Genomic DNA, 26777 nt, shown 5'->3' on the forward strand with positions numbered 1-26777 from the left:
GTAATTCATTATTAACGTATAGAAATGCAATATTACACTATATGTTAACTAACTAGAATTTAAATAAAAATTTTTAAAAAATTAAAATTGAAAAGAGTGAACCATAATGTAAACTATGGACTTCAGTAATAATGGTAAGGCAGTGTAGGGTTTTTGACCGTGACAGATGTACCACTCTGGGACAGGATGGCAGGAGTGGGATAGGCTATGCATGTGTTGGAGCGGAAGATATATGAGAACTCTATACTTTCCACTCAATTTTGCTGTTAAAACTGCTCTAAAAAATAAAGTCTATTTTTAAAAAACCCAAAAATAAAAAAAAAAATTGAGAAGAAAACAAAATGCAATAGATATTTGTATGTTGACTTTATATCCTGTAACTTTACTGAATCCATTGATTCTAACAGCTTTTTGGTGCAGTCTTTAGGGTTTTCTATATATGAAATGTCATCTGCAAATAGTGACAGTTTTATGTCTTCCTTTTTAATTTGGATGCCTTTCATTTTTCTTGCCTAATTGTTCTGGCCAGGATTTCCAATGCTATGTTGAATAAAGTGGTGAGAGGAAGCACCCCTTCTTGTTTCTGATCTTAGAGGAGAAGTTTTCAGCTTTTCACCATTGACCGTTGGTGTTACCAGCAGGCTTGTCACATTGACTTTATTATGGTGAGGTTTCTTCCTTTAACCCCACTTCATTGAGAGTTTTTATCATAAATGGATATTGAATTTTGTAAAATGCTTTTTCAGCCTCTATTGAGATGGTCAAATGGTTTTTGTCCTTTATTTTGTTAATGTGGTAAATCACATTGATTTAACTATTCTTATATCCCTAGAATAAATTCCACTTGATTATGTTGTGTGATCCTTTCAATGTACTGTTGAATTCGATTTGCTAATATGTTGTTGAGTATTTTTGCATCTATGTTCATCAGGGATATTGGCCTGTAATTTTTTTTCTCGTGGTGTCTTTGGTTTTGGGGTGAGTGTGTATGTGTGTGTGTGTATGTGTGTGTGTGTGTGTGTGTTTATCTATATATCTACTTAATGTTTTCTAGAGACTTTTGATGAGATTTCTTGTGGCAAAAAAATGAACTTGGACTTCTGATTTTCTTAGGTTTGATGGTTTGAAATTTACTTTGCTTATTAACATAGAAATTTCCCTGCAGTGTAAAACAAAGAAAAGAGAATCTCTGAAACAAGTATAAATATTAAAGGTAGAATTTTTATAGACTGAACTTCTTGTTTCCTAAAAGTTCAAAGATTTTGAGGATTTGAAGAGAAAGAACTTGATTTTGTCTTTGTTCTCTAAATATAGTTTATATTTATGTTGTTTATCATGTTTGTTTTTTCTTTGTTTAGGTAAAATACTTATTTTCTGATAAAACAGGAACCCTCACTTGCAATATTATGACATTTAAGAAGTGTACCATTGCAGGTATAATTTATGGGTAAGTGTTCTTATTGCCATACTCTGTTGAAAATTCTCATTTTTGTCTTAAATTAATTAGCCTTTATTTACTTCAAAACTTATATGAATTTCTAATAACATAGCTATATCTGAATGAAATGGCTGGGTGATAGACATTGGGGAGGGTATGTGCTATGGTGAGCGCTGTGAATTGTGTAAGACTGTTGAATCACAGACCTGTACCTCTGAAACAAATAATACATTATATGTTAAAAAAAAAAAAGAAGAAGAAGAAGAAGATAGCAGGAAGGGAAAAATGAAGGGGGGGAAATCAGAGGGGGAGACGAACCATGAGAGACTACGGACTCTGAGAAACAAACTGAGGGTTCTAGAGGGGAGGGGGGTGGGGGGATGGGTTAGCCTGGTGATGGGTATTAAAGAGGGCACGTACTGCATGGAGCACTGGGTGTTATACGCAAACAATGAATCATGGAACACTACATCAAAAACTAATGATGTAATGTATGGTGATTAACATAACATAATTAAAAAAATAAATAAAACTTAATATAACCTAAATGAAAATTTGCAGTTGTTAAAAAAATAAGGTTTATATTTGCTTTTATATGTGCTTAGAATTCCTAAAGCATTTTATACCTATAGTCTTAAAACCATTATATTTCCTCCCTCATTTTCCCTCAGAAATCAGTCAGACAGGAGTGATACCGATTTAGAAAAATTAAGGTAACTAGACAATATTCTTTTCTACTTTGCCCATGTTCCTCCCTTCCCACCCCCTCCCATGGACTTTTTATCAGTACTGGAGTTCTGATATATGATAACATAACTGTCCCTTGTCAAGCCCTACAAGGCAGTTCCCAGAAATCTCCCCTGGACAGATCTTTCCCATGTGATATTCAAAGAACCCAGAATCCAGGCTTTGATTTGTTGCTTTTATAGTTACTCTGTCTTAGATTCTGTATAACTATATGGGATTCCACACAAATTTAGGCATTTTCTAATGCCATTTTGCAACTTGAGGACTGATAGGATTATAATTCGACAGAGCTTTAGATATTTACTATATAGTTTACCCTTGAACAACACAGAGGCTAGGGGTGCTGACCACCCCCCATGCAGCTGAAAATCCGTGTATAGCTTTTACCTCCCCAATTAACTACTAAGAGCCTACTGTTGGACCAGAAACCTTACAGATAATATAAACAGTTGATTAACACACATTTGGTATATGTATTATATAGGGTGCTATAACAATAAAGCTAGAGAAAAGAAAATGATACTAAGAAAATTACAAGGAAGACAAAATACATTGACTGTATGAGAAAAATCTGTGTGTAAGTGGATTTGCACAGTTGATACCCATGTTACTCAAGGGTGGTGGTAGCTCTACAGACTTGATACTGTAACTTACTGAAAACGTGTTCACTTGAGGTCCATTTGATCGCTGACTGGCCCCATCAGGAATTTTAATTACAACAAATCTTCTCTGTTCTTCCTCAGTCTGTCACCCTCTGTCATCACAGAGTCCTGCGACTTTAATGACCCAAAATTACTGCAGAACTTTGAAAATGGCCACGTAAGTCTGCTATTTTCACTCAAAGCCAACAGGGGTAATGCTACCTAACTTTAAAATATATATATGATTTATTAAAAGGTATAATTTTCTCAGCCAGGAAAGTCTTGAATTTTTTTTTGATGTTAATAAACAGTGGACTTCATACTGATACTAGGAAGGTTGTGCTAAACTTGTTGGTGTCAATGAATCCAAACATTAAGAAAGAATATTTTACTATGTAGCAATCTATGTAAGAAAATCTCTAAATGCTTCTAAGCTATTTGGTTCTATTGTATGTTACCAATATCTTCATTTACCAGTTTTAAGATACTGATCTACTTGATTTGAAATCTTGATCTTCTCAAAAATAAAAGTGATCTTTTAAAACATAAAGCTGTGCATGCCCTTCCTTTGCTTAAAAACCTTCAGCGAACTAGCACCCCCTCTTAAGATAAAATCCTAATTCATTACTGTGACTTTCTCTCCATCCTCATTCTGTGTCACTGTTCCCCTTGTTCAAGATGCTGGAGTCACACTTGTCTTGACGTTCACAAACCTATGAATCTGTTTCCTGACTCAGGGCCTTTGAAAGTGCTATTCCCTTTGCCTAGTATGTACCACAGTCACATGTCAGCGAACACAGCTAACTAACCTTTCCATTTAGGTCTTAATTTAAATATTATCTCCTCGATGTATCCCCCCACCCCTGATCACCTCCCTAAAATAGGCCCCTCTATTCTCTGTAACAACCCCTATTTTTTCCTCCAGCTTTGAGAAAACCTCTTTCCCCAGTGAGACTAGAAGCTCCAGGAGAGCAGGGTCACCTTCACTGAGGTCTCCCCAGCCCTGCACTGTCTCCACCTCGGTGGCCACTCTACCAACACATTTTGAATGCGTGATATGGTTTTTAGTCAGTGCCTGGCTCTGTGTACCTGAAGTGAAACCACAGTTGATACAAATTGCAGACTATATATTAAGTCTATTGTCACTGGTCTTGGAAGAGACTCATTAGCTCTGTGCCTTTTTTATAGCCCACGAAAGATTATATAAAGGAATTTCTTACCCTGTTATGTGTGTGCCACACTGTTGTTCCTGAGAGAGATGGAAAGGATATAATCTACCAGGCTTCCTCCCCAGGTAGGTGCTGTGTGCCCCTAGAGCTCCTGGTAGGTGATGAGCCCTGAGAAGAGGCGAGATACTCCCGCTGATCCCTGGATTGCTCCTGTGTTGCTCCTTGCCCGGACTTCTCACGGGTCAGGGGTATTCATGGTACTGGGTATTTACTGGGGCTCCTCCCTACACCCCCAAAGACTGCCATAAGGAGGCTGGTCGGGAGGGCCCTTTGGGCTGGGTTCAATAGAACATTTACTTATAACCAGTAACAAGGCAGGAGTAAGGTTAAGGCACCACACCATGTTGTGGAGATTCTATAATGGCTTTAGAACAAAACCATAATGAGTACTAAGAAAGAACTATATCTTAACCCCACTGAAAAAGGCCTATTTAACCAAATTTCCTCTTTTATGAATGCCTTCTGGTACCTAGGTAAGTGCATTTGGATCCAAAAAAAAAAAAAAGCCAGGTTTAAAAAAAAATTCATGGTGTTTTAGTACTGGAGAATGGAAATCTGTTTTAATTAAATTTGGTATTAACGTATTTGCTCCATCTCCATTAATACAGACTTTTTATTGACAGATGAAGCAGCGTTAGTGAAAGGAGTGAAGAAGCTTGGCTTTGTTTTTACTACAAGAACGCCAACATCTGTCACTGTAGAAGCTGTGAGTAATGTCTTACATGCTTTCTCACGGTTTACACTCCCCTTCCAGAGAGACACAAGTAGAGTAGTTGAGCGGAGAAGCTCTGGAATCTCAGTGCCTGGGATTCCCATCTGGACCCACACTTTCCCAGCCATATTCTCAGGCATGTTCCTTAACTTCTGTGTTTGCCCAATCTTCTTATGCATGTCATAGGGTTTTTGGTGAGGATTAAATGAGTTAATATATGTAAAGTAATTGGAATTAGTGCTTGGAGCAGAGAGAGTGGTCAATAAAAGTGAGCTATTTAAAAAAGAATCATCAGATCTTCAAGAAATATACTATTTTTTAATGAAAAAATAAAAATTTTCAAACTTTTTGGTGAGTTCTCTTATTGTGTTGATTTGTTCATTATATGTAATATATATTATGTATATATTTTTCTTGTTTTGTCTTGATGACCACTTACCACAAGCCTTTGATATTATGGGGAAGAATTGAAGCAATGTGAACATGGTGCCCAATAACTCATTTTTTTCCCCCAGTAATAATGCAGTAGTTAGGGATGTCTACTAGACATTCAGTCCTTAGCAGAATGGACTGACTGATTCATCTTTGTATCTGTGGTATGTGCCACATGGACAACTCTCAAAATTATTTGAAATTCTGCATTGCCTTATTGGTGAATTGATCATGGCTACAGGAAATCAAGAGGCTGTAACTGGAAAAATTTAGAAAAGAATGCAGGTTTTATTGATATAGAATTTTATAGCATGCCATCTCTTTCCCCGGTTACCTCTTCAAATTATCTAAGGATTGAGGATTTTGTTTGATCTGTGCAATTTTATGAAAAGACTTGTTTTTCCATTTCTGCTGTTGATTGTCTCACTTACTCCATATAACCTTGCAACATGAGAGTATCCATAAAATGTTTCTAGTAGTGCTGATTTTATATTTAAAGAGGTGTTTTAGTCTTAAATCTGCCCTATGAGAAGCATTTTTGCCAATAGTCCCCAGTTTGCAAACAATGTTCTTGCCAGAAGAGGGCACCATTATTTCATCAGGTTTGCAAGGAAATGTGTTATTTTGAAAAAGATGTGTAGTTGTAGGGTAGGTAAAACTTTTTTCTGATTGGGAGAATGAGCTCTTTTGCAGGATGAGTACTTTTTTTCCCCCCCTCGGATAAGAAGATGTTGTCTTATCTTCCTGTAGATGGGAGAAAACTTCACATTTGAAGTTCTTAATGTCCTGGAGTTTTCTAGGTAAGATACCTTTTCATTCTGTTCATGTATCCCCCGGAGCTCCTTCTGTGACTCTTCAGTTGAGATTTGGTAATGCAAATCAAAACTTTGATATAGAATCACAAAATTCTAGTTAGCTTCCATCCACTTTTTAATCTGAGCCTGGTGCTCACTTCTTTGGGCATCATTAGGCCAAATCCCTTTTTGTAGCTGAGAGGAGGTCCCGCACCTCTCCTTTCTAGCACTTGTCAGAGTCAGACTTGAGGTTTACATCTGGGTTACTACTTACTGACTGTGTTGCCAACTCGACTCTCAGTTCCAGGAGGGCGGGAGTCACCTTCTGTGGAAGTAAGTGCTCAATAAATATTTGATGAATGGATGAATATTGGATATTATTTTTTCCAAGACTATTTCTTTAAAACTATTTCTTTAAAAAGAGATAGTGAATTAATTCCTTTTTGTCTCCCCCAAAGGAAACAATGTGCGTCCAAATTCTTCTCTCCCATAGACTTCAGAGGGCCTCCTGGTCCAGCCACTGTGGCCTGATCCCCAAAGCCTAGTGGGGGAATATTGGTGATGATTTTATTTTCATTGCCCTGTTTTGAAGACTCACAAAGTCTCATCTCTTAGACCATCTGAGCATTTCTAATGTGGAATCTGAAAAGTTAGAAAAGGAAATGCTAGGGCGCCTGGGTGGCTCAGATGGTTAAGCGTCTGCCTTCGGCTCAGGTCATGATCCCAGGGTCCTGGGATCGAGTCCCGCATCGGGCTCCCTGCTAGGCGGGGAGCCTGCTTCTCCCTCTGCCTCTCTCTCTCTCTCTCTCTCTCTCTGACTCTCATGAATAAATAAATAAAACATTAAAAAAAGAAAAGAAAAGGAAATGCTAGAAATTTAGAAAAGGAATAATTCATTCTTTTCAAAGCCAGATGATTTTTTAAATCATATTTTTTTAATGCCTTATTGGCCAATGACACATTAAAAAAAAAAAAAAAAAAGCTTTGAACCTCAGTAAAGTTGTTGTCAGCTTCTCTTTTCTCTAGGAAAGCTTTTTTTAAAAACTTTTTTTTATAAGAAAATGTATCTTAATGTTCATTCTAGCTTTCCCTACTACTGGAACACTCATTTCCTGTCCTTAAAATATGAGCTCTTAGCTAGGTGACACTTAAATAACTCAATTGCCTTTAGTAGTGTTCTAACAGCTAAGTAGGTAAAGCAATTGCTAGTCTCTGTCCCTTTTGACAAGTACTTTCTAGCTCAAGTGCTCGGGTGTAGGATTACTCACTGGGACCCTCCTTGGATCGTACAACGTAGGGTTGTGGGATATGACGATTATCTGAGAAGGTGCTGAGTGACAGTTTGATTTGGGTCTCTTAAAAAGTGGTTATAGGCCATGGAGAGCCATCCAAGGGTTATGGTCGGGGAATGGCAAGATGTGGAAGAAGGAAAAAAAAGAAAAGAAACCAAACCTATTTTGTCCAGTTTACTTTGGCAATGTGTGGGATAAGGCAGAGAGGGGAGCTCTTCAAGCCTATTTGGGCTGCTAAATCAGGAATAAAAGCAATGAGTTTAAGTTCTATCTACCATCATAAAAAACAAGAGCAAAACTAAAAAATCCAGAGGGCGTTGAGACGGAACTATGCATAAAAATAACTATACGTAAAAATAACAAACCAGCAGTTTAACATCTCTGTGCAGCAGAATGGGACAGGAAGATCTAATTCATAGAGATGTTCTGAGGACTGAAAAATACACGACCAGGGCTGCTTTCCTCTTTCCTCATCGGTTCTTAAGAGATTACATTATATATGCTACATGTATATATAATTTATGTCTTATATGTGTAATACATGATAAATGTATGTTATGTATGTATTATATAATATATGAATATAGTAATATTAATGTAAAACATATCAATATATAATATATGTGATATAATATATAAGTAATGTATATTATATATATATTTATTCCAGTAAATTTCCATGGAAGAAAAGGAGAGTAACTGAGAAATAGTAGTAGTAGAAGGTGAACATTTGTATTAGAATCTCAGTTTAAGGGGCACCTGGGTGGCTCAGTCGGTTAAGCATCTGCCTTCAGCTCAGGTCATGATCCTGGGGCCCTGGGATCGAGCCCCGCATCGGGGGCTCCTCCTGCTTGTGTTCTCTCTCTGTCAAATAAATAAATAAAATCTTTTTTTATTTTATTTTATTTTTTTTAAAGATTTTATTTATTTATTTGACAGAGAGACAGAGACAGCGAGAGAGGGAACACAAGCAGGGGGAGTGGGAGAGGGAGAAGCAGGCTTCCCACTGAGTAGGGAGCCCGATGCGGGGCTCGATCCCAGGACCCTGGGATCATGACCTTTGCCGAAGGCAGACGCTTAATGACTGAACCACCCAGGCGCCCCTCTTTTTTTTTTTTTAAAAAAGAATCTCATTTTAAGAAAGTAGGTAAATCAGAAAAGGAGACTGGCAAGAAACACATTGGCCTTTTCACTAACGGTCAGCTGAGGACTTGTAAATTTGGTTTCGTGTGTGTGCCTTAGCACCATGTACTGAGGAACATAGAAGCTAATAATAATTTTCATATTATTTTAGTAATAGAGAAAGGATGTCTGTAATTGTCCGAACTCCTACAGGAAATCTCCGGCTCTACTGCAAAGGGGCTCTGAGTATAGGGATTCATTATTCATATTAACTCCTTCCCTCTGTTTCAACAACTTGTAGGAAGCCTTTTACAACTTCACAATATTTTAAAAGGGTGTTAACTTTGTTTCTGCTGTTGGGCTGGTTGTTGAGAGCATTATCCAAGACTGAAACAGAGTAGCCCCAAAGCTTCCCCAACAGTCAAGCCCATTGAAATTTATGGTGGTTCACACCAGAGTGTTTATTAAGCTTTAATGTCAGTGACAAATTTGTTGTCACTCAGTTGTTCTGCAGAGAACTAATGATTAGATTGTTGAGGCTAAGGGTTTGTAGCAGGAATTTTGATCCCAGTTTCCAGCCCAAAGTGTTTGGATTTGGTAAATCTCAGGAAATGGCTTAACCTCTGTACAAACCCTTTTTTTTTTTTAAGCACTTATATATTTGTTCACAGCCATAGGCAATTAAAAGAAAAACAGCTTTATTCAGGTAAAAGTGACATAAAATAAACTGCACATATTTAAAGTGTACATTTTGATAAGTTTTGACACCAATCTGCTTTTTGTCACTATAGATTCATTTGCATTTACTAAATTTTATATAAAGTCAGATAGGATATATGGCTTTTTGTCTGGCTTCTTTTACTCATAATTATTTTAAAATTCATTCATGTTGTAGCTCATATTAATAGTTCATTTCTTCATACTGCTGAATGGTATTCCATTGTATGGATATATCAGTTTGTTCATCCATCACCTGTTAATGGACTTTTTGTTTGCAGTTTTGTCTACTACAAACAATGCTCCTATAAACATTTGTGTACAAGTCCTTGTATGGGCACATAGTTTCATTTCTCTTTGGTAAATATCTAGCAGTAAAATGGCTAGATCAATGTAGGTGTATTTTAACTTTTTAAGAAACCACCAAACTGTGGTCACATTCCTACCAGCAATTGTGACCAGCACTTGGCATGGTTAATCTCTTTAATTTTAGCCATTCTCATAGGTGTGTATCTCATTGCGATTTTAATTTACATGTCCATGCCATGACTGATGATAGTGAGCATCTTTTCATGTGCTTATTTGCCATCTGTGTTGGGGGTTCTCAAGATTACCCATATGTTTTTAGTGGATCTCTAAAAGGATTCATGATTATATGCATGGCTAAGATGTATTATAGTAATGTAGCAAGGATACACAACCAGATTTTAAGGGAAAAAGACAGGCAGAGTCTGGAGGAATCCATGTGCAGGCTTCCCATGGGTGTTATACAGGGAAAGTTTATATCAGCTCGAAGAATTGAATACCAGCCAAGTCCCTTAGACGCCAGCCAAGAACCAAACTTGTAAGGAGGTCTTTCTAAGGATAACATTCTCTGACTTGTTATGGTAACTCTTTTCTGTGCACCATCCACTTATTTTCTTTGGTGAAATGTCTGTTTAAATATTTGTCCCTGTTTTTATAACTGTTTGTGCTTCTTTGTATTGAGTTTTGAGAGTTCTTTTTTAATTTTTGGATATAAGTCCCTTATCAGATACATGATCTGCAAATATCTGTGGCTTTTTTCATCCTCTTAACAGGTCTCTGAAGAACAGGAATTTGTAATTTTGATGAAGTCCAATTTAACAATATGTTCCTTTATGGGTCATGCTTTTAGTGTCTTAGCTAACAAATTTTTGCCTAATTCAAGGTCACAAAGATTTCCTCCTGTTTTCTCCTCCTTTTATAGTTTTAGGTTTTATACTTACTTCTGGGATCCATCTTGAGTGATTTGGGGATATGGTATGAGACATGAGTAGGAGTTCATTTTTTACAGATGAGTAATTTCACAGCACCATTTATTAAACTGTTTATTCATTCTTCACTGAATTGCCTTTGTACTTTTGTAAAAAATGAACTGTTTATATATATGTGGGTCTATTTCTGGACTTTCTGTTTTCTCTCATTGTTCTGTTGGTTATCTTTACACCAATACCACAGTGTCTTGATTATATCACTTTATAATAAGTCTTAAAATCAGATATCATGAATTCTCCAATTTTGTTCTTTTTCAAAGTTGTTTTGAATGTTCTGGAACCTTTGCATTTCCATATGAGTTTTATACTTTTTTTGAAGATGCTTTTTATCATATTAAGGAAATTTCCCCCGATTCCTAGTTGGCTGAGATTTTAAAAAATCGGTAATGGATGTTAAATTTGGCAAATACTTTTCTTGACTTGATTGAGATACTAATATGATTTTTTCTTTTGTGCCTGTTAATATGGTAAATTACATTGAATTGATTTTTTAACGTTAAACCTATCTTGTATTCCTGAGATAAGCCCCATTTGTTCTGATATATTATCCTTTTTATGTATAGTTGGATTCACTTTCCTAAAGTTTTTTTTTTAATTTTTTTATTGTTATGTTAACCCCCATACATTACATCATTAGTTTTAGATATAGTGTCCCATGATTCATTGTTTGTGCATAACACCCAGTGCTCCATGCAGAACGTGCCCTCCTCAATACCCATCACCAAGCTAACCCATCCTCCCACCCCCCTCCCCTCTAGAACCCTCAGTTTGTTTTTCAGAGTCCATCGTCTCTCATCATTTTCCTAAAGTTTTATTTAGAATTTTGCATCTACTTTTAAAAGGGATAGTGATCTTTAATTTTCTTTTCTTGTAATGTCTTTGTTTGATTTTTAATGCTGACCCTATAAAATTAATGGGGAGGACTCTTTCCTTTTCAGTTTTCTGGAAAAGTGTGCATGGAATTGAGATTATTTGTTCTTTAAATGTTTGCTAGAATTTACCAGAAAGCCATCTGGACCTGAGGGTAGGCTAGCTAGACAGTTATTGGTTTTATTTATTTTTTCATTTATAGGTTTTTTGATCTTCCTAAAGAAATTGCTTTCAGATTTGACTTTTCTTGAATGTTTCTGTTTTGTTTTATTAATTTCTCTTTATTATTCCCATTCTTTTGCCTACTTGTGGTTTGATTTGCTCCTCTTTTTCTAGCTTCTTAAGGCAGAACTTGATTTGAGAGCTTTCTTTTTAATACAAATGTTTAGTGCTATAAATACCCTCCAAATCTTTGCTTTAGCAGCATGTCACAAATTTTGATGTGTTGCATTTTCATCTTCATTCAGTTCAAAATATTCTATATTCTAAGTTTCCTTTTGATTTCTTCTTTGACTCATGGGTTATTTTGAAGTGGGTTAGTTTTCAAATATTTAGGAATTTTTTGGAAATATTCCTTTAATTGATTTATAACATAATTCCATTTTATTAGAGAACAGACTTTATATGATGTGAATCCTTTTAATTTAATTGGGACTTGTTTTATGGCTCACATTGTGACTTATCTAATGTTAAATGTTTTGCATGCACATAAAAAGCCTGAATATTCTGCTGTTTTGGGGTGAAGTAGTTTATAACTATCTGTTAAGTCAAGTTGATTGATAGTGTTGTTCAAATCTTCTATATCCTTAATGATGCTTCGTTTACTTGTTCTATCAATTATTGATAGATAATTGATAGGGGGATATTGAAATCCCCAACTGTCATTGTGGATTTGTGATTTTCATCTTGAAGTTCTGTTAGTTTTTACATCATTGCATTTACTTCTATTAGTTTTAGCTTCATTTTGAAACTAATTTATTAGATGCATAAGCATTCGGAATTACTAGTTCCTCTTGATGAATTGACCCTTCTGTCATTCCAAAATGATTTTCCTTATCCCTGGCAATTCTCTTTACTCTGAAATCTCTATTGTCTGGTTATAATATTGCCATTCCTGGCTACTTTTGATTAGTGTTGGGTAGGGTATATCTTTTTCTTCCTCTTTAACCCATTTGTGTCTTTATATGTAAAGTGTGGTTCTTCCAGGGAGCATGTAGTTGGTTTGTGTTTTGGAAATCTCTGCCTTTTAACTGGCTGTTTAGACCATTTACCTGTGTGCTTACTGATACAGCTAGGTTTACATACATCATCCTGCAATTTATTTTCTATTTGTCCCAGTTCTTTTTTCCTTTATTCCAAGAATTACTTGAGTATTATATAATTCCAATTTCTTTCCTTTTAAAAAAAATTTTAGTGGTTGTTAGTAGGCACCTTCAATCTATTACTTTCTATTTTCAAGTGATAATATACTATTTCATGTGTAGTATAAGAATTACAATTCTGAACTTCCATCTCTCTCCTCCCAATCTTTGTGCTCTTGTCAGACATTTTAATTTTACAAATGTTATAAACTTCACACTACATTAAGTTTGTTCAAGCAATTATCGTTTTTTAATAAAATATATAACAAGAAAAATATTGTATATATATCCATATCCATATATATGTGTATATATACACACGCACACATACAGACTCATGTCATTACCATTTTCAATGCTCTTCAGACTCATATTTCCATTTGCTATAATTTCCTTCTGTCTGATGGATTCCCTTTACCATATCTTATAGCATGGATCTGTTGGTGATAAATTTTTTCAGACTGTTTATGTCTGAAAAGATTTTTATTTCATCTTTATTTTCTCTGGCGTTCATTTTGAAATTTTTGCTGAATATAGGATTCTAGGTTGACAATTTTTTTCTTTCAGTTTTTTAGAACATGTGCTTCACTTGCATTCTCAATGAGCAGTCTGTTATCTCTGTTCCTCTGTATGTAATGTATCCTTTTTGGAATTGTGCCTTCCCTGGGGCTTTTTGGGTTCCTTCACGTCTATTAGATATAACAATAAAATTATAATGCAGTATTTAGAATTTGGATTGTTAGGCTTAGGTAAGATATTGGTCACAAGACCTTTTTTTTTTTTTTTTCCGGATAGGATACAGTGATTTATGAGAGACTTTCAGAAGATTCTCGCTTTATGAAGGAGACATTAACCCACCTGGAATATTTTGCCAAAGAAGGTAAGTGAAAATTGTTTAGAATCTTGTTTCTTTTTGAGATGCTATTCTTAAATATTAAAATTGTATCCTGAATGCACGTCACTGATGCTTGGCCCATAGGTGGGCAAGGGGAGCTCATTCCTATATGTGACTTTGTAATGCCTTCTGTTTGCTTAAAAAGTAAATGGTTCCTCAAACACACCCTGTTGAGATATTATTTTTCCTTTCTTCCTCTCCCCACCAGCAAATGTTGAAAAGTATGTTTTTACTGTGTAGTTCTTCCTTTATTCCAAAAACAGTGTCTTCAAAGACATCTATTATCTGTTTCTATTTGTTGTAGTAGGAACTTGGCCCCTAATGGAAAAAGAGAGGTTTTTCCAGTATGTGTTGTATATTTCAAAGTTAATTACTTTGTGCATATAACTCAGAAACCTGACATAGTTGATGTTTTCCTGCCATTCTTTTCTTATCCTTCTGATTTTGACTTGTTACCCACCTCAAGAAATAAAATTCCATGAGTGAGTTTTGAATAAGAACAACACTCACTAAAAAGTTTATAGAAGTTTTGAAAAATTGAGGTGTAATATCACATAAAAGTAAAGCTAATAATACCTGGAAGCAGTATCCCACTTTGTCCTTTTAGTTTGTAAGCTGCTGGATATTTTGCAAGGTTGCACTTTGGGCCTTTTGCTGCCATCTTAAAATATAAGTGAGCTGTAGGCAGGTTACAACAGGTAGAAGCATATAGGAACTGTATTGTAATGGAGCTCAAAACAGAATAACAACTTCTATAGCTTATCTGTAGAGCTTTAATTTCTAGGGGATCCTCAACTATTTGAATATTTTGCAGGAGTTAGCCTAAAATATTAGGATACAATATAATTTCTAAAATTTTTTCTTTGCAAAAATGGGACTTAAATTAATTTTCTGTTATTTTAATGATTATTTGGCTTACTTTGAAATTGAAAAACTAAAGCCTTATTCATTCTTTCCTTCCTCCAACAAATAGTTATTGAGTATTTATTGAGTGCTGTGCACTGTTCTAAGCTTCCGGGACAGAAGTGAACAAAACATAGCTCATACCTTGAAGAAATTAGCCAATAATAGATAATGTCAGGGGGTGATAAGTGCTATGGAGAAAAATTAAACAGGATAAGGGGAACAGAGTATGATGGGGTGCTATCTCTATAGGGTGAATTAGACAGAGACTGAAGGAAGAGAAGGAGAATACCAGGGGAAAGTATTCCAGGTCAAGGGCAGAACAAGTTCAAGTGTCCAGAAGTAAGAGGATCAGCAGGGACAGGACTGTAAGCAATGACGGGGTGGGGGTGGGGGGGCGGAAATAAGATCAGGTAAGACCATGTGAAGGACTTCACATTCCCATGACCTCTACACTTTTGGATTTTGTTTTCAAATTCTGTACTCCTCCCTGATCGCTGATGGCTTGATCAGTTTACATTCCATTCTTTCTTACAGGGCTGAGAACTCTCTGTGTTGCCTATGCAGATTTAACTGAGGAAGAATATCAGCAGTGGTTGATGCAGTATAAAAAAGCGAGTACAGTTATCCAAGACAGAATGCGGAGTTTGGAAGAATGTTATGATAATATTGAAAAGGTAACATACCCAATATGTACTCTACATGCCAAGTTAAATATGTGAAAACATACACTTACCAATGTTTTCATATCTTGATATCATTTTAAAAACTCAGTTAAAATGGGGCGCCTGGGTGGCTCTGTTGGTTAAGTGTCTGCCTTCAGCTCAGGTGATGATCCCAGTTTCCTGGGATTGAGCCCTGTTGCCCGATCGGGCTCCCAGCTCAATGGGGAGTCTCCTCTCCCTCTCTCTCTCTCTCTCTCGCTCTCTCGCTCTCTTGCTTGCTCACTCTCAAATAAATAAAATCTTAACAAAAAAAACCTCAGTTAAATTGTTTTTTTTCCTTCAGAAATATAAAGCTGTCTTATACTGAAAATTCATAAAATAGATCTTAAAATATTCAAAACATTTCTTTCATTTCTGAATCATATCCTAATCACTTCAATTTTGTTACCCCTTTTTATAACTTTTCCCATCCAAAAGAAATACATGTTTATCACACAAAACTAAGCCAGAATAGTAAATAATAATCATCTGTAATGTTGGGCTAATGACTAAATTCTGGTGTATAATCCTCCAACCTCTTTTTTCATATATGTGTATTGGCTATGTAGTATTCCACTGTAGGTTTTTAATACACATACATACATTTTTTCCCATAAAAATTTAAAGTAAAAATCTACCCTCACCCAAAATCTCTGTCAAATTTTCCCCATAAAAATACTGCTCAAATCATGAAGTTTTTCACTCTGCAATAAATTGGGAATGTTTTCCATATCACTGAATATTTTTCTGTTATTTTCTTAGATTAGTCATGGTATTTCATTACTTTTATTGTGCTATTCTCTGGTGGTTACTGTCCCAGGGGATCTCATGCACCCTGGACTATTGTCACTGGAGGATCATTGTGAATTTGTTTGTGGTGGCCTCAGGGATCTTGTGGCTCCTGGGCCAATTCTTATCTTAGTTTCTTGGCTTGGGTTCTTTTGTCATTTGCTTCCATGAGCTCTGCATTTCATTTCTGCAGGAACATGGCCAGAACAGATTTAGACTGGAGGATTTTCTTTTCTTTTCTTTTTTTAAGATTTTATTTATTTATTTGAGCGAGAGAGAGAGCACGAGGTAGGGAGAGAGGGAGAAGCAGACTCCTTGCTGAGCAGGGAGCCCAATGCAGGGCTCGATCCCAGAACCCTGGGACCATGACCTGAACCAAAGGCAGATGCTTAACTGACTGAGCCACAGGTGCCCCGATAGACTGGGGGATTTTCTTGACATTAGGTTCATCTTTTTTTTCAAGGTCATTTTGTTGAGAAATTAGGAACCTAACCTAGCTTCACACCAAGTGCAGGAAGATGCTGCAGGAGCCCTCATGCGTGATTATTCGACATCTGTTGACACAGCACAGCGAAAGGACGAACTGATTTATGTAATCCTCCTCTTCCTCATGTTCCCAGCAGGTTGTTTGTTGCTCCCACACAGGGAAGAAATCTGGGCAATTGAAAATTGGCCTCTGGGGGCACCCTGGTGGCTCATTGGGTTAAGCTTCTGACTCTTGGTTTTGGCTCAGGTCATGATCTCAGGACTCTGAGGTTGGCCTCACACGAGGCTCCACACTCCGCGCAGAGCCTGACCGCGCCCTCTCCCTCTGCTCCGCCCCCTCCCCCACCCCACACACCCTCTCTCTCTCAGAAATAAAATCTTAAAAAAAGAAAAAGAAAAGAAAAAAGCAAGAAAGAGGAACTGGCCTCTGGAACTTGAAAGATTGTATAGTTCCTTTTCAATCAAACTGATATATTTTATATTTTAGTTTTAAATTTTAATCTGGAAGTCATAGGTGGTAAGGAAGTCAAAGAGTAAGTAAGTTTGCCTTTGCCAGGTCGTGTGGGTGGGTGGCCAGGGCAGGGCGTGGCACGGCCTTAAGCTGACTGCTTCACCCATCTGTTGAATGCTAGTCTCCAGCACGTACACAGTGCCTGGCACACGGTCGGTGTTCAGCAAGTATTAATTGAATAGATGAATGAAATATTGGGGTGGAATGTTTTAAGCTCCTCTGCTTTCCAAGGAAGGTAGATAACTATGTATAATTGGCAGGGCTTGATGTTGATTCTTTTTCTTCAACTTCAAAGGGCAGACCTTGAGAGAATGTTCGTTTAACAGCAGAATACCAATCAATGGTAGAAGGGCTATCACGGGCCAGATTTTCCTATCTGGTCTTGGAGGTTTTTGACCTAGGTGAGTGCCACATTACAGATTGTATAGTCAGAGTGAGTAATGAGCAGCATACAGTGCTTGGAAGGTCTGAATGGAAATCTCATCAGTTTTAGACACTTTAACAAAGTACTATTGTACTATTTAACAAACTACTGCATTTTCTCTCCATGACTATGAGGTTAAAATTACAGGCATCAAAATACTCAATGTCTGTGTTTAGTGTGACTAGGATATCTCTTTAGCCTGAGTCACTTATGCAAATGACAGGCTCTGTGACGTTAAAATCACACTGAAAATTGTCAAATATATTCATTCGTGTCCCTTTCCCCCACAGGATGTTTTCCAGTTCACCCAGGAGCGATGAGCTCCTGGGTATTGAATCATGTGGGCCAAACTTCTGAGGGGCTGGGGACTAGACCGTGCTATTCATTACATCTCTGTCAGGGGAGACCTATCTTGAGAACTAGGTACCCCGCTGAAGGGTACTTCATGAAAAATGGACACATTAGGGGGGCAAATGATACATGAGAGGATTGTTGTACATGGGTTTTGATCAGAGGGAATTGGATTTATTTTAAAAGCTGTATCTTTCAAGCTGTAATGGCCTAAAAGAATTTTGATTCTTCACTTTTTTTCTTTTCTTTTCCTTAAGTCTGTGTCTTCAATTCTAGTTTTCTGGGCTTGGAACAACTGTATGCCACCTAGAAAAACTTGTCCTTCCAGTTGTCCTTTGACTGTTATTTTTCTTACTTTATATTAGCCACCAGAGCATCTAATCTTCTGCCTCATGACTTGTGTTGTAATTTCCACTGTTCTAGCTGATGTTGTATTAGTTATAACTGTTGTTGCAGTTAAATGGCTATTCTCTGCAGACTTTTAGGTAAGTATTGGAATCTGACACCAAAGACGTGTCAGGGTCAACTAGTTCTGTGAAATGATTCTTATAGATAATCCCATGTACGTTGTTATGATCCTACTTGTTTTCAGTTCTAGGGAGGTATTTTCTGATCATCTTTTTAGATCTTGAGGCCAGGAGTACTTCTTCACCTCTTGAATATATTTCCTTTGGACACTCATAAGATCTAAGTTTCTTTCCTGTTGGGTAAGAGTAAGAAAGACAATGTCTACATTTGTATCAATAGTTATTAAGTACATCATAACTTAGAGCATAACTGCTAAAGTAATTAACTTTCATGTTGCCAGGGTCACTCTATTGGTAAAACATAAATTTGACATATTGGCAGATTGAATTAGACTTTGAAGCATTCCTTGTTTGTTTGTTTGTTTTTTCTTAATACAATAGCTTTATTGAGATATAATTCACATACCCTACAATTCTCCCATTTAAAGTATATAAGCTACAGTTTTTAGTATATTTAGAGAATTGTGAGACCGTCACCACAATTAACACAGAATATTTTCAACATACCCTCCCCCAAGCTCCACATCCATTAGTATTCACTCTTTGTTACCCTCCTATTCTCTCCCCCAGCCCTATGCAGCCACTAATTTACTTCTAGTCTCTATAGATTCACCTTCTCTGGATATTTCATATAAATAGAATCATAAAATAGGTGGTCTTTAGTGACTTGCTTCTTTCACTTAGCTTAATGTTTTCAGGATTCACCCATATTGTAGTATGTACCAGTATTTCATTACTTTTTAATGCCAAATAGTATTCCATCGCGTAGATACCTGATTGTTTATCCATTCTTCTGTTGAAGGACATTTGGATTGTTTCCACTTGGTTATTGCGAATAATGCTTCCATAAGTAATCCTACAAGTTTTCATGTGGACACATTCTTTAATTTATCTTATGAATATACCTGGGAGTGAAATTGCTGGGTCATATGGCAACTCTGTGTAACCATTTGAGAAGCTGCCAGACTAGTTTCCCAAAGTGGCTGCACCATTCTACATTCCTACCACCAGTGTTTGAGGGTTCCAATTTTTTCACATCCTTGCCAACACTTGTTACTACCTGTAACTTATTATAACCATCCTAGTGGGTATGAAGCAGTATCTCATTGTGATTTTAATTTGCATTTCTTTAATGATTAATGATGTTGAACATTTTTTCATGTGTTTTTTGATTATTTGTATATCTTCTTTTGGAGAAGTGTCTATTCAAATCCTTTGGCCATTTTTCAATTAATATATTATTTTTTTAGAGTTTTAGAGTAGTTTTAGGTTTTCAGAAAAAAAATGAGCCAAAAAAGTATAGATAGTTATATATACTTCCTCTCTTTCCCTCCCACAGTTTCTTCTATGATTAACATTTTGCCTTAGTGTGGTACGTTTGTTACAATTGATGAACCAATATCGATACACTATGATTAACTAAACTCCATGGCTTACATTAAGATTCACTCTTGTTGTATAGTTCTATGGGTCTTGACAAATGCATGTCACCATCCACTACTGCAGTATCATACAGAATAGTTTCACTGCCCTAATAATCTCCTCTGTTCACCTATTCATTCTTCCCTCTTTCCTTCTGAACCCCTGGCAACCACTGATCTTTTTTTTACTGTCTCTATAGTTTTGCCTTTACCAGCATGTCATATAGCTGTAATCATAAGTATGTAGCCTTTTCAGATTGGCTGCTTTTGCTTAGGAATATGCATTTAAATTCCTTCATGTCTTTTAATAATAACGTGATGGCTCATTTTTTAAAAGTTTGTTGTTTATTTATTTATTTATTTATTTATTTATTTTTTTTTTAACTTATTTGAGAGAGAAACCAGAGCGAGCGAGAGGACACAAGTGGGGAGAGAGGGGCAGAAGAAGAGGGAGAAGCGGACTCCCTATTGAGTAGGGAGCCCAACACGGGGCTTGATCCCAGGACCCTGAGATCATGACCTGAGCTGAAGGCAGACACTTAAACCAACTGAGGCACCCAGGCACCCTGATAGCTCATTTCTTTTTAAATATTTTTAAAATAATAATCTATTGTCTGGATGTACCACAGACATTATCCATTCACCTATTGAAAGGCATCTTGGTTGCTTCTAAGTTCTGGTAATTATGAATAAAGCTGCTATAAATACTCAAGTCTATATTTTTTTGTGGATAGGTCTTCAACTCATTAGGGTGAATACCAAGAAGCATGATTGCCCAATCATGTGCTAAGTCAATGTTTAGCTTTATAAGAAACTGCCACACTGTCTTCCAAAATGGCTGTACGTTCCCACAAGCAATGAATAAGAGTTCTTGTTCCACCATATCCCTTGCCAGCATTTGGTGCTGTCAGTGTTTTGGATTTTGGACAATCTAATAGGTATGTAGTGGTATCTCACTGTTGTTTTCATGTGCATTTCTCTGATGACATATAATGTTTTCATATGCTTAGTGACACCTGTATATCTTCTTTGGTGAGGTGTCTGCTTAGACCTTTTGCCCATTTTTTAATCAGATTGTTTATTTTCTTACTGTTGGGTTTTAAGTGTTCCTTGCATATTTGGTTACAAGTCTTTATTGGATATGTGTTTTGAAAATATTTTCTCCTTGTTTGTAGTTTGTCTTCTTATTAGCTTCACAGTATTTTTCACAGAACATGTTTTTAATTTTAATGAAGTCTAAATATCAGTTTTTTCTTTCATGGATCATGCTTTTGGTATCTAAAAAATAATCAATAAACCTAAGGTTACCTAGATTTTCTCCTCTTATCTTCTGGTAGTTTTATAGTTTTGCATTTTACATTTAGGTCTATGATCCATTTGGACTTAATTTTTATGAAAAGTCTAAGATCAGTGTCTGCATTCATTTTATTTTTTAAATGTGCACGTCCAGTTGTTCCAACACTATTTGTTGAAAAAGACTATCTTTTCTCCATTGAATTGCCTTTGCTCCTTTGTCAAAGATTGGTTGACTGTATTTGTGTAGGTCTATTTCTGGGTTTTCTATTTTGTTCTAATGACCTATGTGTCTATACTTTCACCAATACTATACTATCTTGATTACTCTAGCTTTATAGTAACTCTTGAAGTTGGGTAGTGTCTGTCCCCTGATTTTGTTCTTATTCACTATTGTCTTGGCTAATCTCAATCTTTTGCCTTTCAATAAAAATTTTAGAATCAATTTGTTGATATCCACAAAATAACTTTCCATGATTAAGACTGACATCTTAGCAATACTGAGTATTCCTATCCATGAACATGATATTTCTTTCATCAGAGTTTTGTAGTTTTCCACATACATATCTTGTAAATACTTTGTTAGATTTATACTTATATACCCCTTTTTGATATTAAAGTAAATGGTATTATGTTTTTAATTTCAACTTCCAATTGTTCATTGACTTTTGTATATTAACCTCATATCCTATAACATTGCTATAGTCACTTGTTAGTTCCATTTGTTGATTCCTTAGAATTTTCTACATAAACAGTCATGACATCTGCAAACAAAGGCATTTTTCTTCCTTCCCAATCCTTTTAGTTTTTTATTTCCTTATTTTATCATACTAACCAGAACTTCCAGTATGATGTTGAATAAGAGTGGGAAGAGGGACATCCTTACCTTGTTCCCTGTCTTAAGGAGGGAAAGTATCTAGTTTCTCACCATTAAGTATATTAGCTATAGGTTTTTTAGTAGATGTTCTTTATCAAGTTGGAGAAGTCTCCCCCTGTCCTAGGTTTGCTGAGGGTTTTTAAAAGACTTTGAAACTTTATGAGTGTTAGAGTCTCACAAATTTTGGTTAAGTTGCATTATCATTTTATTTTAGTTCATATTTTTAAATTTCTCTTGAGTTATGTGATTTTTAGAAGTGTTTTTGCTTAATCTCCAGATATTTGGGGACTTTTCAGGTATCTTTCTATTATTGATTCCTAGTTTAATTCCACTGTGGACTGATAGCATACTTTGATAATTTCTATTTTTCAAAAAACTTGCTAAGGTGGGCTTTATGGCCTAGAACGTGGTCTATCTTTTTTTTTTTTTTTAAAGATTTTATTTATTTATTTGACAGAGAGAGACAGCCAGAGAGAGAACACAAGCAGGACAAGTGGGAGAGAGAGAAGCGGGCTTCCCGCTGAGCAGGGAGCCCAATGCGGGGCTCAATCCCAGGACCCTGGGATCATGACCTGAGCCGAAGGCAGACACTTAACGACTGAGCCACCCAGGCGCCCCGAATGTGGTCTATCTTAATGAGTGTTTCGTTGAGCTTGAGAAGAAAGTGTATTCTGCTGTTAAACGAACATTCTCTCAATGTCAGTTAGATGCAATGAATTGGTGGCTCTGTTCTGTTCAATTATATCCTTACTGATTTTCTCTCTGTTGGATCTGTTGATTACTGACAGAGAAGTATTAGAGTCTACACTTATAATAGTACATTCATCTATTTCTCTTTGCTGTTCCATGAGTTCTTGTCTAATATATTTTGATGCTCTGTTTTTAGGTGCACTGAAGATTGCTACGTCTTCTTAGACAATTGACTCCTTTATTATTATGCAATGCCTCTTTTTATTCCTAGTAATTTTCCTTATTCTGAAGTCAGTTTTGTCTGAAATTAATATAGCTACTCCAGTTTCTTTTATTAGTGTTAGTATGTGTATCTTTCTCCATCCCTCTATTTTTTTAATTTTTATTTATTTAAATTCAATTAGCCAACTCCATCCCCTTATTTTAATCTATTTGTGTCTTCATATTTAATATGTGTTTCTTATGACAACATAGAGTTGTCTTTTTTTTTTTTTAAATCCACTCGTACAGTGTCTGTCTTTTAATTGGTATATTTAGACCATACACTTTTACAGTTATTACTAGTTTAATATCTTTCATATTTGTAACTATTTTCTATTTGTACCCTTTCTTATGTTTTTTCTTTGTCTTCCACTTTTTTTTCCTGCCTTGTCTGGTTTTTAACTGATCTATTTTCTCTCCTTTCTTAGCATTTCAATTATACCTCTTTTAAAAATGTTTTTAGTGGTTGTCTTACAGTTTGCAATTTACCTTTACAATTAAATTGTCCACTTTCATATAATACTATACCATGTCGTGGGTAGGACAGGTACCTTACAACAGTATTTCCAATTCCTCTCTCCAATCTCTTATATTGCTGCCATACATTGCATTTGTCCGTAGCCCATAATCACCTAACATATCGTTGTTATTATATTTTGAAAAAACCGTATCTGTTAAACCAATAAGAAAAATAAAAGATATCATTTTATCTTTATTTATTCCTTCTTTAATGTTATTCCTTTCTTTATGTATATCTGAGTTATTAATCTACATTATTTTACTTCTCTCTGAAGAACTTTTAACATTTCTTGCAAGGCAGGTGTGTGAGCAACAAATTTCCTCAATTTTCGTTTGTCTGAGAAAGCATTTATTTCTCCTTTACACTTGGAGAATAATTTCACTGGATACAAAATTCTAGCTTGGTGTTTTTTCCTTTTAACACTTTAAGTATTTCACTCCACTCTGTTCTTGCTTTCATAGATTTGAAAGAGAAGTCCAATGTAGTTACTATCCTTGTTCCTGTATAGGTAAGGGTGTTTTTGTTTTTGTTTTTTTTATCCTCTCAGGCTTCTTTCAAGATTTTCTTTTGAAAACAGTTTGCACAGGAAATGCCTAGGTGTAGATTTTTGGGATTTATCATGATTGGTGTTTTCTGAGGTCTGGGTCTAAGTTAGATGTCTGTGATTAATATTGGAAAATTCTCACCAATAATTATTTCAAGAATTTTCTGTTCCTTTCTCTCTTCTATTTCTGGTATTCCCAATCCATGTATGTTATACCTTTTATAATTGCCCCACAGTTCTTGGTATTTTATTTTATTTTTTTCATTCTTTTATCTCTTTGTTTTTCAGTTTGGGAAGTTTTTATTGACATATCTTCACGTTCACTAGTTATTTCCTTGGGGATGTTCAGACAACTGATGAGCCCATCAGAGGCATTCCTTATTTATGTTACAGTGTTTTTTTATTGCTAACATTTCCTTTTGATTCTTTCTTAGAGTTTCTATCTCTCTGCTTCCATTATCCATCTGTAAAAAGTAAACATGTCATTTACTTTTACCACTAGAGTCTTTAGCATATTAATCATAGTTATTTCAAATTTCTAGTCTGGTAATTCCCAAATTTCTGTCATATCTGAGTCTGAGTCTGATTCTGATGCTTGCTCTGTCTGTTCAGAATGTGATTTTTGTCTTGAGCTGCCCTATAACTTTTTGTTGAAAGCCACACATGAGGTATTGGATAAAAGGAAGGAGGCAAATAGGCCTTTTGGGTGAGGTTTCATGTTTCTCTGACTAGAAGTTAGGCTGTGTTTACTGTTTGCTATAGCTGCGGTATTAGAGGCTAAAATTGCATCTAGTGTCCTTGTTTTCATCCTCCTGCTATCTTCAGGTTTCCCTAGAAACTCCTTCTTAAACAGGGTCTGAACCTTACACTTCCTCCTTCGGCAATCCCTCGCATTCATGCGAGAGACAGACTGATGTGGTAAGGTGAGGGAGAGGAGATCTGTGGTTTAGCCCTTGATTAGATCTCAATCTTCTGTGAGTCTGAGTTCTGTATTTGTCTTCCCCCATGTCAAAAACTAGAAGGTGCTGGAGATGAGTATTTCCCTTCCCTCAGATTGACAGGCTCTGATAAGCCCAAGTTGATAAGCCTCTGATGAGATAGTTTCCGTTGAGTACAGGCCTTTGTGAGGAGAGCAGAATAATCTGGGAGTATTTCAAAATGTTTACTTTCCCCCTCCTCTTGCCATAATCAGGAAGGGATCCCTTTGATTCCTAGTTAGCTGCGTGTTTTTATCATGAAAATGTTTAAAGCATTCTTTTAAAAATCCATGTTTCATACCCAGAAACAAATCATTACTGAAAATACTTTTTGCTAGCTATGGGAAATTTTACATTAAAATCCAAAGTTTTAATACAGAAATATCTTGAAAGTATTATAGTAGAAATGGCCCCAAAATAGAATAATGAAGATAAAGAATGTCTAATAGGATTGATATACTTGAATATTTAGCACTTAAAAATTCAGCTGGTCATTGAGAAGACTAAAAATTTTATGGTTATTTTAAAGTTTAATTTATAGTTTATATATGATAGTATCTCAGATTATTTCAGTTCTAATTATCAGCACAGAATCAGCTTGCTTTATATCTTAATTTCATTTTAACAGCTAATAGCAATGTGGAAAACCCTTGAATGTTTGGGTTGTTCTGGCTTCTGGGAAACAACTTATGCTTTATAGAAACCTTTTTATCTACCATAGAGCTTCTGCTCGGATCTCCACGGTGATAGGGAAATAATTCACAGTAGGAACAAAAACTATAAACTATCTGGTGCTATGAAATTTATGGAGAAAATATGAAATTTCTTGTAAGGACTTATATAAGTGGAGAGGTGTATACAATATATAGAAAACCCCAGTATAATAAATGTGGCAATTCTCCTCAAAGTCATTTATAAATTCAGCGTAATACAGGAAATAATAAAGGAAATGCATATAATTCCCAATAGGATTTTTATAGAACTTGAGCAGTTTGTTCTAAAATTCACACAGAAGTAGGAGGAGGCTGAGAATTATCATGATACTTTTTGAAGAATAATAAAGGAAGGGGGCTTAGCTCTCTAGATTTAATTGCCTAATTATAATCTGCTAGATATTCTTTTTTTTTTTTTTAAGATTTTATTTATTTATTAGAGAGCATGAGCAGGTGGGGAGGGGTAGAGGGAGGGGGAGAAGCAGACCCCTCGCAGAGCAGGGAGCCTGATGCAGGGCTGGATCCCAGGACCCCGGAATCATGACCTGAGCAGAAGGCAGATGCTTAACCAACTGAACCACCCAGGCGCCCCCATGAGCCTATATAACTATCATGCTACACTGCCTCATGCTGTAGCAAAATAGGGACAAATAGACGAGTGGAAGAGACTAGGAAGAAAGTGTGTGTGTGTGTGTGTGTGTGTGTGTGTGTGTGTGTGACATGTATGGGACTTCACATAATAAGTAGACTGCATAACATTTGTCAAAATTTGCCCTATTTATTCCATATTAAAATGTTTTTTTCTTTTTTTTTTTTTAAGATTTTATTTATTTATTTGACAGAGAGACACAGCCAGAGAGGGAACACAAGCAGGAGGAGTGGGAGAGGGAGAAGCAGGCTTCCCGCGGAGCAGGGAGCCTGATGTGGGGCTCGATCCCAGGACCCTGGGATGATGACCTGAGCCAAAGGCAGACACTTAACGACTGAGCCACCCAGGCGCCCCATGTTTTTTTTATCTTAACTAGTAATAAAAAATATCTCTTTCAAAAAAATATCTAGAAATTTCTGCTTCTTGGAGCCACAGCCATTGAAGATCGCCTTCAAGCACGTGTTCCAGAAACAATAACAACTTTACTGAAAGCAAACATAAGAATATGGGTTTTGACAGGAGATAAACAAGAAACTGCAATTAACATAGGTAACAGATATGAAGTTTTAGAAAATCTGTTTGGACAGGTATT

At 36.0% G+C, this 26777-nt stretch overlaps 1 protein-coding gene across 1 annotated transcript in view; it reads left to right on the plus strand.

Moving 5' to 3' along the window:
* Positions 1 to 26777, plus strand: part of LOC116631258 (phospholipid-transporting ATPase IB-like) — a 179908-nt gene that overhangs the window by 75476 nt on the left and 77655 nt on the right. Inside the window, 9 exon segments of the mRNA XM_032402448.1 lie at positions 1359 to 1447; positions 2890 to 3004; positions 4015 to 4120; positions 4679 to 4761; positions 5950 to 5999; positions 8580 to 8648; positions 13445 to 13530; positions 14986 to 15125; positions 26596 to 26734. Of these exon segments, the coding sequence (XP_032258339.1) occupies positions 1359 to 1447; positions 2890 to 3004; positions 4015 to 4120; positions 4679 to 4761; positions 5950 to 5999; positions 8580 to 8648; positions 13445 to 13530; positions 14986 to 15125; positions 26596 to 26734 (877 nt within the window).

The sequence above is a fragment of the Phoca vitulina genome, unplaced genomic scaffold (assembly GCF_004348235.1).
Source record: "Phoca vitulina isolate PV1807 unplaced genomic scaffold, GSC_HSeal_1.0 scaffold5, whole genome shotgun sequence".
Lineage (NCBI taxonomy): Eukaryota > Metazoa > Chordata > Mammalia > Carnivora > Phocidae > Phoca > Phoca vitulina.